The 17,075-nt window shown below is 47.9% G+C and overlaps 1 protein-coding gene across 1 annotated transcript; it reads left to right on the forward strand.

The window, feature by feature from the left end:
• Positions 1 to 1,024: 1,024 nt before the first annotated feature.
• Positions 1,025 to 15,870, forward strand: LOC125428000 (trypsin-3-like). The gene is given in 8 exon segments (XM_048487573.1): positions 1,025 to 1,102; positions 2,526 to 2,648; positions 7,752 to 7,798; positions 9,221 to 9,353; positions 9,355 to 9,425; positions 12,517 to 12,776; positions 14,106 to 14,242; positions 15,661 to 15,870. Coding segments are annotated over 8 exon segments (1,059 nt in total).
• Positions 15,871 to 17,075: the final 1,205 nt, after the last annotated feature.

The following is a 17,075-nucleotide window of genomic DNA, read 5'->3' on the forward strand; positions in this document are numbered from 1 at the left end:
GTGCAGCCCTACAATGCCCCTCCAGGAAGTGGTGCCTAGCCTCCCCCTGCACCCCCTCACTTTGCCACTGGGAGGGAGGGAAGGAAGGAGGGAGGGAGGGAGGGAGGGAGGGAAGAAAGAAAGAAAGAAAGAAAAAGAAAGGAGGGAGGGAGGGAGGGAGGGAGGGAGGGAGGGAGGGAGGAGGAGGGAGCTGGGCTGCCTGCAGGCTAACCAGTGCTCCACAGCGCAGCTGGTTGCTGCAGTAGATCCAGACTCCACGGGTCTGTTATTGCTGCACAGCAATAACAGGGCTGGTTTTGCTGCCCCTTCCAGCTCTGGCATGCTAGGGAATGACCTGGGTGTGCTCTTCGTGTTGCCAACGTCCTGGTGGAGCCTGGAGATCTCCCAGAATTACAACTAATCTCCAGACGACAGAGACTAGTTCACCTGGAGAAAATGGCCGCTTTGGAGGGTGGGAAAAGTCACTAGGGAGGGACTGTAGGACACTAGACTCAGATGAGGTTCCTCCCCTCCCCAAATCCTGCCGGCAGCCCCCAATCTCCAGGAGTGTCCCTGCCTGGAGGTGGCAACCTGAGAGCCCAATGGACAAGCTGGCCCTGTATCCCCCCCCCCCCCCGGCTCTTAGTTGTTTGCTGAATCCTGTCCACCTTCCGGTTGGTTGCAATGCTGATTTATTGAGGAGATGCATTAACTTCACATTTCAAAATGGGAACGCTGAGAGCATCTTGAGCTGAAATTTTTTAAAAAGGTAACGTTCCCTTGTAAAAACCACTAAAACCAATAATGGGTCCGTGAAAGCAGAAGGATGAAAACGGCGGCATGAATGCAGGAGTTGATAACGATCAATGAAACTCGGCAAATAAGAGCGTGGTTCTGAGTCAGGTTATGGGTCCTTCCAGGCCAATCCCGTTTACTCTAAAGGGCAATAAGTTGGCCGCAGTGGCGTGCTCCTGTAGTCCCGGCTGCCAGGGAGGCTGAAGCCGGCGGGTCGCGTGAGCTCAGGAGTTCTGGGCTGCAGCGGGCTATGCTGATCGGTGTCCGCACTAAATTCGGCATCAACATGGCGAGCTGCAGGGACCCTCAGCCCAGCAGGCTTCCCAAGGTGGGGTGAACCGGCCCAGGTCGGAGGCGGAGCAAGTCAAAACTCCCGTGCCAATCAGTTGTGGGATGAGCCCTTGAATCGGCACTAGCCTGGGCAAGACAGTGAGACACGGACTCGAAAGGGCAATAACTCTCAAGGGCCCATTAGGCAGAACCTAAAGCAAGGATCCTGTATAGGGCAATGGTTCCCTACCCTTTTTTTAACGCGTGTACCCCTTGACAACACATTTATTTAAAACTGTACCCCCATATTTGCAAGCCCATTATGTAATTTTTTCACATACCCCCAAACGCTCTGGCGAGTACCCCTCAGGTTACGCCTACCCCAGGTTGAGAACCACTGCTATAGGGTAATCAACCTCCAAACAGGGCATGGTGTTCTCTGGAATTACAGTTACAGCTAACAGAGATTACAGTTAACAGAAGGAACGGGTAGGTTTGGAGGGAGGACTATATGGCAGTGGTGGTGAACCTATGGCACAGGTGCCAGAGGTGGCACTCAGAGCCTTCTCTGTGGGCACGTGGAAACATAGTCCCCCCCCCCACACACACACACCTAGGCTGGCCTGGGCCGCTGGGCTCGATTATTAGCATTAAACCTAAGACCTAGTTTTGGGGAAGCAGTGTAGGTAACCCTGTTAAGCGCTGTTAAACCCCACTGATTTTCATGCAAAGAACTAAAGTGCGATCCTTTACCTGGGAGTAAGCTCGGTTGCTGGCAATGGGGCTTGCTTCTGAGTAAACCCACCTAGGGTTGTGATTCACCCGTTGGAAGAGCTGCACGGTTGCTTCAAAGCAAAGCCACCAACTACCACCAAGCTTACTCCCGAGTAACGCATGCCTCGGAGTCAACCGTTTTTTATAAACTAAAACCTCAGTATTCAGGTTAAATTGCTGTGTTGGCACTTTGCGATAAATAAGTGGGTTTTGGGTTGCAATTTGGGCACTCGGTCTCGAAAAGCTTCACCATCACTGCTATATGGTATACCATAGTCATGGGAAAAACAGTCCTAGAGTGACATCCCATCCTCACAGAGTTCCCCCTGCCAATTGCCAGTCAGGGGGAGCTTAAGGACCCCCCAGAACTACAGTTCATTTTCACACAGGAGAGTTTAGTTACCCTGGAGAGAATGGATGCTTTGGAGGGTGGACTCTGTGGCCCGTTTGTACCCCACTGAGGTCCCCGTCTTCCCCAAGCTCCATCCCAACCTGGATCTGGCAATCCTACTCCCATCCCCTGCCAGTGGTTGGGGGAAAACCTGGCAACCCCTCTCCCCTCCCCAAACTCAGCCCTCCTTAAGCACCACACCCAAATCTCCATGCATTTCCCAATGGCAAGCCCATTAGCTGGGGAAACTATGTATTGAACCAGGGACCACCGGTATGAAACACAAGGCACTTTGCCTTCTGCACTTTATCCCCAGTTGCTTCTGCTCATCTACCTGTGCTTGATCGACCCCACGTTCTCTGATATTCCCAGTGTAATTAGGGTTACCAGCCTCCCGACGGAACTGGGGGATTTCCCAGAATTGCAGCTCATTTCCAGAGTACAGACACCAGGTTCCCCGGGAGAAAACGAATGCTTTGGAGGGTGGACGCCATGGCATTACGACCCATTGAGGTCTCTCCCTACTTCAGATACCACTGTTTCCGGGCACCTTCTCGAGGTTTCTCCAGGCCTGAGTTGGCATCCTTCTACTGTGTTCCTTAGGGATTCGCCATTTGTCCCCCAGCTTCTCAAATGCAGCGCCAAATCACCGTCTCTTGCCAGTGGCTATAGAGCAGAGGTCCCCTTTCTGGACTGCGACTACCTTTGGAATTCTGATACATGGTGGTGGACTCAGACACAATATGACCGACGCAAAATGTCTATTTCAGGAGGTGGAGCCAGCCACAAAATGGTGGCCCCAAGAGGCAGAGGGAGCCGTAAAATGGCTGCCACAGCTCGCCTTCAGTCGCACAGCGAAGATCTTTGTAGACTGGGGGCAGCTGCTGCCAAAGCAACATTTGAAAAAAAATCTGCACAATCTAATCTCCACTAGCCTGCTGGGCAAAAACCCCACCTGCTCCCACCCATTTTCTAAAAAATACTTGGTGGACGCCAAGAAAGGTGTCTGCCGGAGCCATGGTTACCAAATGGCCTGGGAAAAAAATGTCCTGCCCCTTTAACAAAGACTTGATGTGTGGAAAAGGGCAGCAGAAATGTTAATGGCATGGAGGTAAACAACTTCACCTAGTAAACAATACTCTGTTAAAAGGAGTTGACATTTTTTTGGTCAGACAATTGGTGGAATCCCCACTGCCAATGAATCGCGTGATATTCACGCAAAATATCCAGGTTTCACGAGAAACTCCCCACAGCTGCACCGCCAAGCATGGACTCATCCCAGTTCTGGCGCTCCCTCTCCCCCTTATTAGAAGAAGAGTTTGGATTCATATCCCCCCTTTCTCTCCTGCAGGAGACTCAAAGGGGCTGACAATCTCCTTGCCCTTCCCCCCTCACAACAAACACCCTGTGAGGTGGGTGGGGCTGAGAGAGCTCCGAGAAGCTGTGACTAGCCCAAGGTCACCCAGCTGGCGTGTGTGGGAGTGCACAGGCTAATCTGAATTCCCCAGAGAAGCCTCCACAGCTCAGGCGGCAGAGCTGGGAATCAAACCCGGTTCCTCCAGATTAGATACACCAGCTCTTAACCTCCTACGCCACATTACCATGTGTTTTTTTAAGAACCTGCATGGATGTGCGCCTTCTTAAAAAACACTCCTCCCATCCAGATCCGTGGGGAGGATTGGGGATTGAATGTGGATTCAATTTTCCCGCCATAGAGAGTGACGTGGGGGCTTCCGGCCAATCAGAACGCGGCGGGCTGTGCGAGATGCGTGTGCAGCCTTTTTTTTGTTTCGTGCCAGCTGAGGCTAACGTTGAACCGTGTTCACGAGAGAACAATTTCAATAAGCCTTTATTGGCATACAGAACATGCTATATAAATACAGTTTAAATTACTAGCTAAAACTTCACACTGGATCATAAGTTCAGTTCGCAAACCTCAGCCAGAAACTTTGCCACTGCGAGTCAAGGTCATTACAGTTTAAGAGCATATTTACTTTATGAAGCTCTGTCAGGGTTTTCATAGAGTCAGTGACTTGTAATAATAAGCTGGATCTTGGATTCTGGTAAAGTGGGCAGCGGAGGAGAATGTGCCCAATGGAATCCAACTGCCCTGGGCTGCAGGGGCAAAGCCTCGTATCGTTGGGTAGACCCTTGAGTCTTCCTCTATGGAGCGGGGAATGGCATAATGTTAAATCTAGCCAGCATGTAGGCTCTCCTATACATAGGGTTGGTAAGCGCTGCAATATAGTAGGCTGGGTTTCCCTGCACAAATGGAATTGCCACGTTCATTGGTGAGCAGGATTTGTTGGCCAAGCTCTGCAGTTGTCGATAATCCATTGCTAGTAGCCGCTCTTTGATGAGGGCAAATGTCTCAGTAAGGGTTAGCATGTTCAGAGAGTCACTATCATAGCCCGATTCCCCAATCTTTGTTATAACGGTTGTGCTGTGTGCACGAGAGAACAGTAGCCACTCATAAGAAAGCGGAATAAGCGGGGACACTGTGCGTAGGCGCTTTTGTGCTAACCTTAGCACGTTAGCACGTTTTTTCGCGCCAACAAAAAAGTTCCTGCCCCAACAAGGCGTGACAGCCAATCAGGATAGACCCACCGAGCCAATCGCATGTTTGTGGGCTGTGTAACATTATTTGAATCCGCGATAGACGTAGATGTCTTCACTAGAAGATAGACGTAGATGTCTTCACTAGACGTAGATGTCTTCACTGCAGTGGGGAGGGAGAATCCGTGAGACCTGGATGTATCTGTATTTAATTTCTCAGTGGGGATTCGGCCAACTGACAATCCTACATAGTGTCTGTGAGTACCACATGAGGCACGCTTGGTTTAGAGCACAGGTGTCAAACTCGTGGCCCTCCAGATGTTATGGACTACAGCTCCCATCATCCCCTGCCAGCATGATGCTGGCAAGGGATGATGGGAACTGCAGTCCATAACATCTGGAGGGCCATGAGTTTGACACCTGTGCCCTAAAGGAACCCTTGATTGAATTGCTTGACTTTATATACATAAAGACAAAGCAAATTTGGAAAAAGCATTTGGATAATTTGTTTCCATTTAAGTACAGTTCACCTCCTGTAAGATGAAGTACACTGAAATTATGATCTTCTTTAGCTATAATTACATTAAGACTAATTGCTAGCTGGAACCTGCACAGAAACACATTGTTCATTAGATTACTGGGGAAGTGAGCAACATGTGAAATTGCCCAAACACTGTCTTTCCATTCAAGCAGTCTCTAAAGTCAAAGGTGCAAATAATTCAACTCAAATATTTGTTATACTAAGCTGGGACCCTGTCAATTCCATGACACCTTGGAAGTGAAGGAAATGGGAGTCTAAAGACTATGAAACGCTTGGAAGGAGTGGACTCTGGGGGGACATATCCGCTGAGGTCCCTTTCTCTCAAACCCTGCCTCCTAGATTCCCCTCCCAGCAGCTAGCAGTTTGTAACACTATACTTTTCTGTGGAAGATTAAAGTAGAGAACTGTATATTCATCTGCCGTCCTGGACCTGCTTAGAATTGATTCCGCGCAGGAGTTATGTCGACCTAAGTTAGAGGCGTTGACCTAAGTGCTCCATACAACCACTGGGATAAACGTGGTTTTGTACCAACCGCCCGTGCTGCTTGATCAAATTTCGACTCCAGTTAGGGACTGCTGCTTTCAAGGGAACCCTTCGAACTCAGCTCAGATTCAGTGATTCGCGGAATCTCTGGTGCCAAGGTCCCCATTCAGCCAATCACAGCTGGCGTTTTCAGGCATCACGCTGGCTGGCCAATAAACGCCGCCGCCGTCCTCCCATTCCTGTGGCAGTTTTTTACAAGGTGTGGATACGGCCGGAACATGGCCGTGAACGGTAACCAATCAGACGGGCGGCGAAGGGCACAGGATGATTCGCCCTCTGGCTGGGATCAAGCTGGTTGCAGTGGGGAACAACAATGGCTTCGACCTAGGTCAGTACACTTCTCAGGGAACTGGGTCGAACCTATTTTACTCGAGTGCGGAATTGCCCTAGTTGTAGAATTGTCTGCTTGGGTCCTAGTGCCTACCTGGTTCTGCTCCCCCCCACCCTCCATTTGCCTTCTGCCATCCCCACTTCTCCTTTAAGAGACTCAGAGTGAGGCATGTCTGCGGGCGGATCCAGCTGTCTGTGGCCGCCTGTGTGCTCCCTCCCTCCCGCCCTCCACCCGCCAAGCCTGGCTGCCACCACTGCTTGCCAGCTTGTTGGCGAGGCATCTGAGGCTCTCCCCCACCCCCCGCAGGCTCCTGTTGCCACCACCAGCTCTGGAATTCAGAAGCTTCCTCCCCCCTCCAAGGTGCATGCAGCCAGGTGGGGGTGTCCGTGCCAAATGGAGACGCCGGCTTAGGGCACCCTTCTTCAGATGGAAAGCGAATATACCATGAGACTATCCAGTCAGCGATTTATTTATTTCCCTTAAAAAAATATGAACATATTTTCATATGAATATGAACAGCAGTGGCGTAGGAGGTTAAGAGCTCGTGTATCTAATCTGGAGGAACCGGGTTTGATTCCCAGCTCTGCCGCCTGAGCTGTGGAGGCTTATCTGGGGAATTCAGATTAGCCTGTACACTCCCACACACGTCAGCTGGGTGACCCTTGGGCTAGTCACAGCTTTTCGGAGCTCTCTCAGCCCCACCTACCTCACACAGGGGGTTTGTTGGCGAGGAAGGGCAAGGAGGTGTCAGCCCTTTAGGTCTCCTGCAGGAGAGGGGATATAAATCCAAACTCTTCTTCTTCTTTCTTCTTCTTATATCAAAGTATCATGTTTAAATATGCATGGAATGATGGGTTTGACAAAGGCAGGCTTAAAAATGAATGTTAATTCTCATATTCATTCGGACTATTTTCCAGTGCGGAAGCATAAACATTTCTACCCTGTCACACTAATAGCTGACTGCGCTTTACTCTTTCAGTGGCAAAGAGTATAGTGCAGTGGTGGCGAACCTATGGCATGGGTGCCAGTGGTGGCACTCAGAGCCCTCTCTGTGGGCACATAAAAACAATGTGTCCCCAACATCTAGGCTGGCCTGGGCCGCTGGGCTGAATTATTAGCATTAAACCTAAGACCTAGTTTTGGAGAAGCAATGTAGGTAACCCTGTTAAGCGCTGTTAAACCCCACTGATTTTCATGAGAAGAACTAAAGCGCGATCCTTTACCTGTAAGCTTGTTTGCTGGCAATGGGGCTTGCTTCTGAGTAAACCCTCCTAGGGTCGTGATTCTCCCGTTGGAAGAGTTGCACGGTTGCTTCAAAGCAAAGCCACTGACTACCACCAAGCTTACTCCCGAGTAACGCAAGCCTCGGAGCCAACTGTTTTTTCTGAACTAAAACCTCAGTATTCAGGATAAATTGCTGTGTTGGCACTTTGCGATAAATAAGTGGGTTTTGGGTTTCAGTTTGAATTTTCGGTCTCAAAGGTTAAGCCACCACCTGGGCTCAGATAATATTCAGGAGAAGACCTTCTCTTTTGTGATGTCCCATTTATGGACCTCTCTCTTCCTGCAGGACGTCCATCGCCCAGTGCTGAACAACCTCTTTGTACGTTACAGAGAGTATGCAGACTGGGCCTAAGTCTCCACCCCAAGTTGTGAGTTCTGATTCCAGCACACGTAAGGTTCAGAACCAAGGTTTATGTAGAGAAGGAGCTTCCGCCATCCTGAAACAGCACCTGGGAGGTGGGTTGCTATTTGAGGAAACCCACAGGTACCCTAACAGGAGCCGCGTGGTGTAGTGGTTAAGTGCTCGCACTGCCACTCACACGGTCAGGAGTTCGAGCCCCTCGGTCAAATATCCTGGCAGCAACATAAAGTCCAGCTCATCCATCCATCCATTTTCTTGATGCGGTAAAATGAGTACCTAGCTCTCATAGCTGAGAGGGGGTAGGAAACCAGGTAAAGCTGCTTGACAAACTAGCACCGCAAAGGCTTGCCTATGGGAAATCACTGCTACTTAATGGTACCCCAGATTGAGCTTGACTGTGAGGGAAACTTTACTTTACTTTATAGGTACCCTGGGATACTCGTGGGTTTCTACTACGAGAAAAATTACTCTGTCTGGCTCCAAAAACCAGTAGTAAAATGATAACCTTTAACAGAAATGATTAGAAAGTACTATATCAAGTAGCCCAAATATGAACAACCGAAAATAATACAATGCATGGCTAACATATAACAGACAGAAAAGGCGTCCCAGAATATACACAAAAGACGAGTCTCTGTATAAACAATATCTCTTCAGCGAAAATCCTTGCAAATCAGTAGTAAGCAACAAGCAGACCTCCAATAATTAAGTCAACTGAGGTGAAATGAATGCTTGTCCTGCATCAAAACATTTGAGTATACAAATGCTGTGCTGCTTGTTGCTCTGGTGATAGAAGAAGAAGAAGAAGAAGAAGAAGAAGAAGAAGAAGAAGAAGAAGAAGAAGAAGAAGAAGAAGAAGAAGAAGAAGAAGAAGAAGAAGAAGAGTTTGGATTTATATCCCCTTTCTCTCCTGCAGGAGACTCAGGGGCTGACAATCCTCACTTGCCCTTCCCCCTCACAACAAGCACCCTGTGAGGTGGGCGGGGCCTGAGAGCTCGAGAAGCTGTGACTAGCCCAGGTCACTTGGCTGGCGTGTGTGGGAGTGCACAGGCTAATCTGAATTCCCCAGATAAGCCTCCACAGCTCAGGCGGCAGAGCTGGGAATCAAACCTGGTTCCTCCAGATTAGATACATGAGCTCTTAACCTCCTACGCCACTGCTGCTCCTTGAAGTACCTGGCAGCTGGAGTCCTTCAAATCAGAGCAGGTCGGTGAGATTTCCCTGGTTTTGCAGTCCTGACTGATAAGCAAAAACCGAAGACTTCTTAGTGACTTGGTGGTCTGCCATACTTGGCTGGTGGGTTTGTGTCTGGCACCAAGAATCGCAACCTGGGCAGCTTCAAGCCACAGGAGTCCCTACCCTGAAAAAGTTAGCCTCCCACTGGCGTTGAACAGATCTCCTGGCCCGATTTGTGTCTCCCTGGCGGCCACGCTGTGGATATCTATGGCGACATGTGTATCTAAAGATCACAGCCAGATGCAGTGTCAACCCTCCCAGCCTTGGCAGAGTCTTTTAACCCTCTGGGGCTGAGTTGCGGTGGTGTGGAGGATCCCTGATCAATGACCGCTGGATCATCTCCGCAGCCCATTGCTACAAAAAGTGAGTATAAAAGACTGACTTCCTACTGCAGGCTCACTGGAGAAGCAATTACTTGCTGGGCAGCCAGAGATACAGGTGTGTCTTTACTTACAATCCAAAACGTGGGGATTTTGGTGGAAGGAATTTGCTGTCATGCCCTTATATAAAGCAGTGGTGCGACTGCACTTGGAGTACTGTGTTCAGCGGTCATGCCCTTATATAAAGCATTAGATGCGTGCGCGGAGTACTGTGTCCAGTTCTGGTCGCTGCATCTCAAAAAGGATATTGAAGAGATAGAAAAAGTGCAGAGAAGGGCAACGAGGATAATTGAAGGATTGGAGCACCTTCCTTATGAGGAGAGGCTGCAGCGTTTGGGGACTCTTTTAGTTTGGAGGCGTCTGAGGGATAGGATTGAAGTCCTATCAAATTAGCCATGGAGGTGGGGAAAATGTTGACAGAGAAATTTTTCTCTCTTTCTCACAATACTGAACCAGGGCATCCATTGAAAATGCTGGGGAAGAGAATTAGAACTAATAAAAGGGAAACACTTCTTCAACATGACGTGTGATTGGTGTTTGGAATATGCTGCCACAGGAGGTGGTGATGGCCACTAACCTGGATAGCTTTAAAAGGGGCATGGACAGATTTATAGAGAAGTCGATTTATGGCTACCAATCTTGATCCTCCTTGATCTGGGGTGCAAGTATGTGATCCAGGTGCTTTCAAAGGAACAGCACAACCATGAAGAAGACCGTGCTTTTCACATCTGCAAATAGCCAGACTCCCAATGGCACCTGGTAGACCCTGAGTAGCAGGGGGGACTGGACTAGATGGACTCTGGTCTGATCCAGCTGGCTTGTTCTTATGTTTTTATGTTCTTATGTTCTTATGCTGTACAGAGGAGAGAAAAGCCAACTTTTACATTGCTCATTAATATTAATTTGATCTGCAGCAGTTACCGGGCAGTGGTAGGGTTCATAAAATGCCACGGAGTGAATATAACGTTTCCCTCTAGTGCCACCATGGTGAGGTTTGATAGAGTGTAGTCATAACATCTGAATTCAAAGGTTAGCCTGCTCCTAATTACAGAATTAAAGTGAATGTGCTCAGACTTATTTCCTAGTTTACAGAAACAAAAAGATAACACAGGGTAGAACAATAAACAGCCGAGGACATATGTAAACAGACAAACAAAATATGCAGCAAGAAACCTAGCCGTGTCCTGTCCAACTTCATAGGAAACTTACGAGCATCACAAGCAAAGACAGAGATCCTTATCCAGATCTGGGGGGGGCTGAGAAAAGGATTTTTGCAGCAAAGGGCGAGGTAGGCTGGAAGTCAGCTTCGTGAAGCGGGAAAGCGCAAAAATAGGACGTAATCTAGAATCTCCGTCTAAGTATGAATATCATTGCGATTCTTGGCTGAGTGCTTGCTAGCAACACAGAATGCAACTCGTTGGACTTTGCATGCATATCTATGTTCTCTGTGGATGTAGCAGGTTTGGGTTTGTTTATTAGCTTTTACTCCACTACACTCTTCATCCTGTGATATTTTTTTGCCAGTTAGTAGGGTTGCCGACTCCGGGTTGGGAAATGCCTGGATAGTTGGGGTAGATCCTGAGGAGGGCAGGGTTTGCGGAGGGACTTAAATGGGGTAAAATGCCAATGAGCCGGCCTTCCGAACTGGCCATTTTCTGCATACAAACTAAACCTCTGTCCCCTGCAGATCAGTTGCAGTCACAGAAGATGGCCAACTGCTACCTAGAAGAGTTTGGATTTATATCCCCCCTTTCTCTCCTGCAAGGAGACTCAAAGGGGCTGACAATCTCCTTGCCCTTCCCCCCTCACAACAAACACCCTGTGAAATTGGGAGTGGGGCAGAGGCTCAGAAGAAGGGTTTGGTTATATCCCCCTTTCTCTCCTGCAGGGAACTCAAAGGACTTGATCTCCTGCCCTTCCGCCCTGTACCCTGTGAGGTGGGGTGGGGACTGAGAGAACTCGAGAAGCTGTGACTAGCCAAGGTCACCCAGCTGGCTGATGTGTGGGGCGTACAGGGGCACAATCTGAATTCCCCAGGATAAGCCTCCACAGCCTCAGAAGCTGACAGAGCTGGTGAATCAAACCTGGTTTCCTCCAGATTGAATACGGAGGCCTCCTTAACCTCCCTCGCCACTCCTACACCATGGGGAAGCAACCAAAAATCCCAGATAAACAACAAGGGATGGTTAGGTTGTGGTTTACACAGGATATGGATAAGATAACAATCTCTAAATGTATGCAGACAACAACATCTCAGTCAGGTGGCAAAACAGTAAAAACATCATCACTTTTTATGAAATACTGGGCCTACCCTAACCCATTTTATGGAATAAAGGCAAAGCCACAGGACTGTAGCTAGGCTATTATATATTTATTAGATTGATCTAATTTTGTGTTCGGCTCAAGATTGATCTTTCGCAGTCAATACTATAAATTTGTCCTGTAGGTAAGTTAACAAACAAATGGTACGTGATACTTTATCAAGTGAAAAACAATAATTAAAAATCCACGTAAAATAAATACCTGCCTTCATTAAACTTTGAGAAAAAATATTTTTTTTAGGCTCCTTGGTTTCAAAATATAGATGAACTTTGACGGAGACGCAATAAATTTTGTGGCCCTCACACAACTACATAATTCAGTTTCTTAGTGGCATTAAAAGGGGAAAAAATAACAAAGAAGCCCATTAATGGCTACTAATTTACTAGTCTATTGTCGAAGGCTTTCATGGCTGGAATCACTGAGGTGTTGTGTGGTTTCCAGGCTGCATGGCTGTGTTCTAGCAGCAAAGGCTGCTAGAATATGGCCGCCAGGCTCCACAACACTAATTACTGATGGTTTAGTAAGTAGTATGAGAGAAAGTGGTTGAGTAATAGTACTAAACCACGTGTTGTCTAAATGGAACCTCCATGTTCAGAAGCAGTATACCTCCGAATACCAGTCGGGGGTGCGCAACCCAAGGGCCTTTGCGTGCCTGCTAAACAAACGTCCAGAGACACCTGGTTGGCCTGCTGTGTCCTTTGGACCATCCAGCAACACTTTTGGTCAGATCTTTTATTTCTCTTTCTTTGCAGCCCCCGCACTCTCGTCGCACACCTTGGTGAACACGACACCTCCGTCGAGGAAGGTACAGAGCAGCACATCCAGGTGGAAAAGGCCATCCGCTATCCCCAGTACAACGAGCGTACCATCGATAACGATTTCATGTTGATCAAACTGGCCCAGCCAGTCCGTTTCAGTGCCTTTGTGCAACCCATCGACATTTCCCAAAGCTGCCCCGTGGCTGGGGAAAACTGTCTCGTCTCAGGCTGGGGTAACACGCTAACAACGGGAGGTGAGTAGTGGCCACTGTGTTGATAGGCCCCCAGAGGCTTAGCTGCAAGGGGATACGCGTCGCACTGGGCGCGCGCCTGGGGGGTGGGCAACAAAAATTCCAGGTTTGTTTTTTGTATTTTTAAAAATGTTTTTCAGTTTTTGGCTTGCAGGGGGGCGTAGTTTTTAGGCTAGCAGCACCAAAATTTCAGGGAGTTTTCAGGAGACTCTCCTGATGATACCAACCAAGTTAGGTGAGGTTTGGTTCAGGGGGTCCAAAGTTATGGACTCCCAAAGGGGGAATTGCCCCATTGTTTCCAATAGAGACTAATAAAGTTGGGGGCTACACCTTTAAGAGTCCATAACTTTGGACCTCCTGCACCAAACTTCACCAAACCTGGCTGTTATCATCAGGATAGTCTCCTAAAGATACCCTGAAATTTTGATGCTGCTAGCCTAAAACATGCGCCCACTACTTGTTGGACAATCCTGATCCTTCTCTCTGTATGATAGTGGCAGACTTTCTCCTGGAAATTTAGTAATTTCCAGGAGAAAGTCTGCCAGTAGATTTCCTTCGACCTAACGATTTCCTTCGACGCCAGTAGATTTCCTTCGACCTAACATTTATTTCCTGTATTGTATATGCTTTTTAATCCTTTTTTATTATTGTTGTACTGTTGTCTATGCCAATAAAGGCTTGCTATACTATGCTAAAACATGCGCCCCCTGCAGGCCAAAAACTGAAAAAACACTAAAAATTACAAAAAACACAAACAAACATGGGGGGGGGGGCGCAGCAAAACTCATTTTCCCTAGCTACGCTTCTGTAGGTCCCATACTTCTGTGAGCTGTGATAGAAACGAGGCCTCCCTTTCGGTTCTGAGTGACTCGGACATAGCTGGAGAATGTACGAGAGAGGAAAGGGGCCCGTGATCCTCCCACGATAAACCAAACCTGTTGCGCCAGAAAGATGACAAGACAAAAGAAAGGAGGGTCCACGTAAATTGCTTGAAGGTAGATGACCAAACAACTGAAATTGTGTAATGAGTTAGCGGTAGTGTTGTCATCTGGAAAAAAGGTTGGCCATCTTAATCATTTGTAAATGATCGTCCGCAGACATTGGCGAGGTATTTTTCAAAGCATCACCTCCTGGTTTACTACTGTTGGTAACTCTGGCTGCTAATACTACCCCCCAAAATCTTCCAGCCACCTCTGCTAAGGTGGAGATACAGTTGAATAAATGTTTGGTTGCAGTCCCAATTGCTTAGTCACTGATTGGTGGTTCAGCAAGACCCTGTGATTGGTTGGCACTAGATTAGCTTTTGAACCAATGGACCTTTCTCTGTTCCAGTGTTCTACCCAAACAATCTCCACTGCCTGGATGTGCCCATTCTCTCCACATCTACCTGCCAAGCGGCCTACCCCGGTCGCATCACATCTAATATGTTCTGTGCCGGCTACGTAGAGGGAGGAAAAGATTCCTGCCAGGTAAGAAATGGGGTAGGTGCATATACAGCCAAGCCATTCTATGACCCTATTGCTGAATGCTTGCCATGTCGTTTCAAAACCTCTGCGTCACAAAAGGCAGCATGGGAGGATAAAAGATGTTATATGGCCCTCTCCCTGAGTTGCTAGTGCAGAAAGTGCAGAAGATAATTAAAAACAGGACCTGTAAATCCCAATTTCAGGATGGCGTAGTCCAGAATTATACAACCGTGTTCTGAATAATCATATAATTCTAACCTAGAAGGTGGATCAAAAAATCTGAACAGTGGGGCCAAGAAAGAAAGAAAGAAAGAAAGAAAGAAAGAAAGAAAGAAGAAGAAGAGAAAGGAAAGAAGAAGAGAAGAGAAAGAAGAAAGAAGAAAGAAAGAAAGGAATGACAAAGGCGAAGGGAGGAAGGGAAGGAAGGGAAGAGGAAGGAAGAGGAAGGGAAGGAAGGAAGGAAGAGGAAGGTGTTAGCAATGAAGGAAGGAAAGAAGAAAGAAAGAAGAAAGAAGAAAGAAAGAAAAGAAAGAAGAAAGAAGAAGAAAAAAAAAAGAAAAAAAAAAAAAAAAGAAAAAAAAAAGAAAGAAAAAAAGAAAGAAAGAAAGAAAGAAAGAAAGAAAGAAAGAAAGAAAGAAAGAAAGAAAGAAAGAAAGAAAGAAAGAAAGAAAGAAAGAAAGGTGTTAGCAAAAGAAGGAAGGAAGGAAGGAAGGAAGGAAGGAAGGAAGGAAGGAAGGAAGGAAGGAAGGAAGGAAGGAAGGAAGGAAGGAAGGAAGAAATAAAGGTGTTAGCAATAGAAGGAAGGAAGGAAGGAAGGAAGGAAGGAAGGAAGGAAGGAAGGAAGGAAGGAAGGAAGGAAGGAAGGAAGGAAGGAAGGAAGGAAGGAAGGAAGGAAGAAGAAAGAAAAGAAAAGAAAAGAAAGAAAGAAAGAAAGAAAGAAAGAAAGAAAGAAAGAAAGAAAGAAAGAAAGATGGGGGCTATCCCTCCCTGCAAAAACCTTGAGAATGTCAGCTTAGATTTTTTACAAGATCATAATTGACATCCTGGGGTTGCCTAGCAACCAAGGCAATATAAAATGACTGCAGGTTTCAGAGAAAGCATCAGAAGCAGAAAGAGGAGGCACGAGAAAATTGAGAAAGGGCTGAGCAGAGACTGGGGGCCGCCAGTGGAGGGATTTCTATCATCTGCAAGTCTTGTGGGACCCCAGCTTGTCATGTACAATTATCTAGTTCATTTTTGTGCCATGTTTTTTCCTGAGGACCTCAAATTGGTTTCCCCTCCTCAATTTGATGCGCCTATCAGCTCAGGAGTGCATTGACAATCTAATGGAAGAGAAAGCCGTGTTCCGAAGGGGGAAGGCGGCTATTGACCTTAACTTGATAGGGAGATTAATTTTTTTTATTTTCTTTCCTTGCCTGCAGGGAGACTCCGGTGGGCCACTGGTGTGCAACGGCAAACTGTCTGGCGTGGTGTCCTGGGGGATGGGTTGCGCCCAGAAGAACTATCCTGGCGTTTGCTCTCCACGAGAACCGGTGTTTCAACTGAAACGCTGCTGCGAAAATGGGCGCTGCTTGACGTTGGCATGCCAAGAACGTGGTATAAAATGTGGCAGCCAGGTGATCCGAAATTGATTCCCTCTCTTGATGGAAATTTGGGAGCTGTAATTCTGGGAGGGAGGGTACCGATTCCCATCAACTTCCCAAACCGGTAATCCCAGAATTCTTTGGGAAAGGTCTTGATAGTTAAACTGGTGTAATGTTGAAACAGGTAACTTATTCCCCATGGATCTCAACAAAGCCGGGGAATTTATGCCAATAAAACATAACACTGTCATTCCTTGTTGTCCGTGCGTTATTGGGACAGGGATACTCATTGCTTGGTAATGGTGGGCAATCGCTCACCGATTGGTTCAGCTACCCGCCTGCACTCAGGTGACTGGTGGGAGAAGCGAACAAGGAAGAGGGGCCCGGTGAAGCATCGCTGCACACCATGATGTCATATCGGTTTATCGCGGGCCACCAGCACTGCACACGGGGACTACTCTCCCCAAAAACTCTATGGAAGCCCCCACTATGCAATAATGGCACTTCCACATAAACCGGAAATGACATCATCATGCACATGACACTTATCACTACCCACACCCCCACCCAGTGGTGGGATCCAAAAAATTTAGTAACAGGTTCCCATGGTGTTGGGATTCAAACTGTGGCGTAGCGCCAATGGGGCTGGGCGGAGACACGGCAGGCCCGGGGGGGCGAGGCGAGGCGGGCATTTAAAGGCTGACGCATTCCTGGGGCGGGGCTGTGGCAGGACACAGCCGTTGCGCCCGATCCTTGAGAGAAGCAGATGCAGGAACGGGAGCTGCATACGCCGGTGCACCTCACCTTTCGACTGCTTCAAGTTCTCTTGGCGCTACTGCTGAGGAGAGGGGGGGCATCACTAAGCCAAAATCGCGTGGCAAAATCACCAGTGAAAAGTAACCTCGGCACACACAAATAATTAGTAACCTACTCTCGGGAACCTGTGAGAACCTGCTGGATCCCACCTCTGCTGGAATGTCCTGTGACTGTCTGTAAGATGTGCTTCATCTCTAAAGAGAAAAGAAAATGGATGGATGGGACATTGAAGTGGTGAACAGCCAAAGGACCCTCCAGCACTTTCCTCAGCTGACAGATAAATACCAGCCACCTGAATCCTTAGGCTGGCAGGGCTCTCTGCCGAGCCGCCGCTTTAACAGCAGGTGTAATGGTTCCTCCCCATGATGTAGCTGGAACCCTGCTTCGCTAATATCCATTGGAGGACTTTCCACCTTCCGCAGTGAGCTCGAATGAAC

Source organism: Sphaerodactylus townsendi, linkage group LG03 (assembly GCF_021028975.2).
Source record: "Sphaerodactylus townsendi isolate TG3544 linkage group LG03, MPM_Stown_v2.3, whole genome shotgun sequence".
Classification (NCBI taxonomy): domain Eukaryota; kingdom Metazoa; phylum Chordata; class Lepidosauria; order Squamata; family Sphaerodactylidae; genus Sphaerodactylus; species Sphaerodactylus townsendi.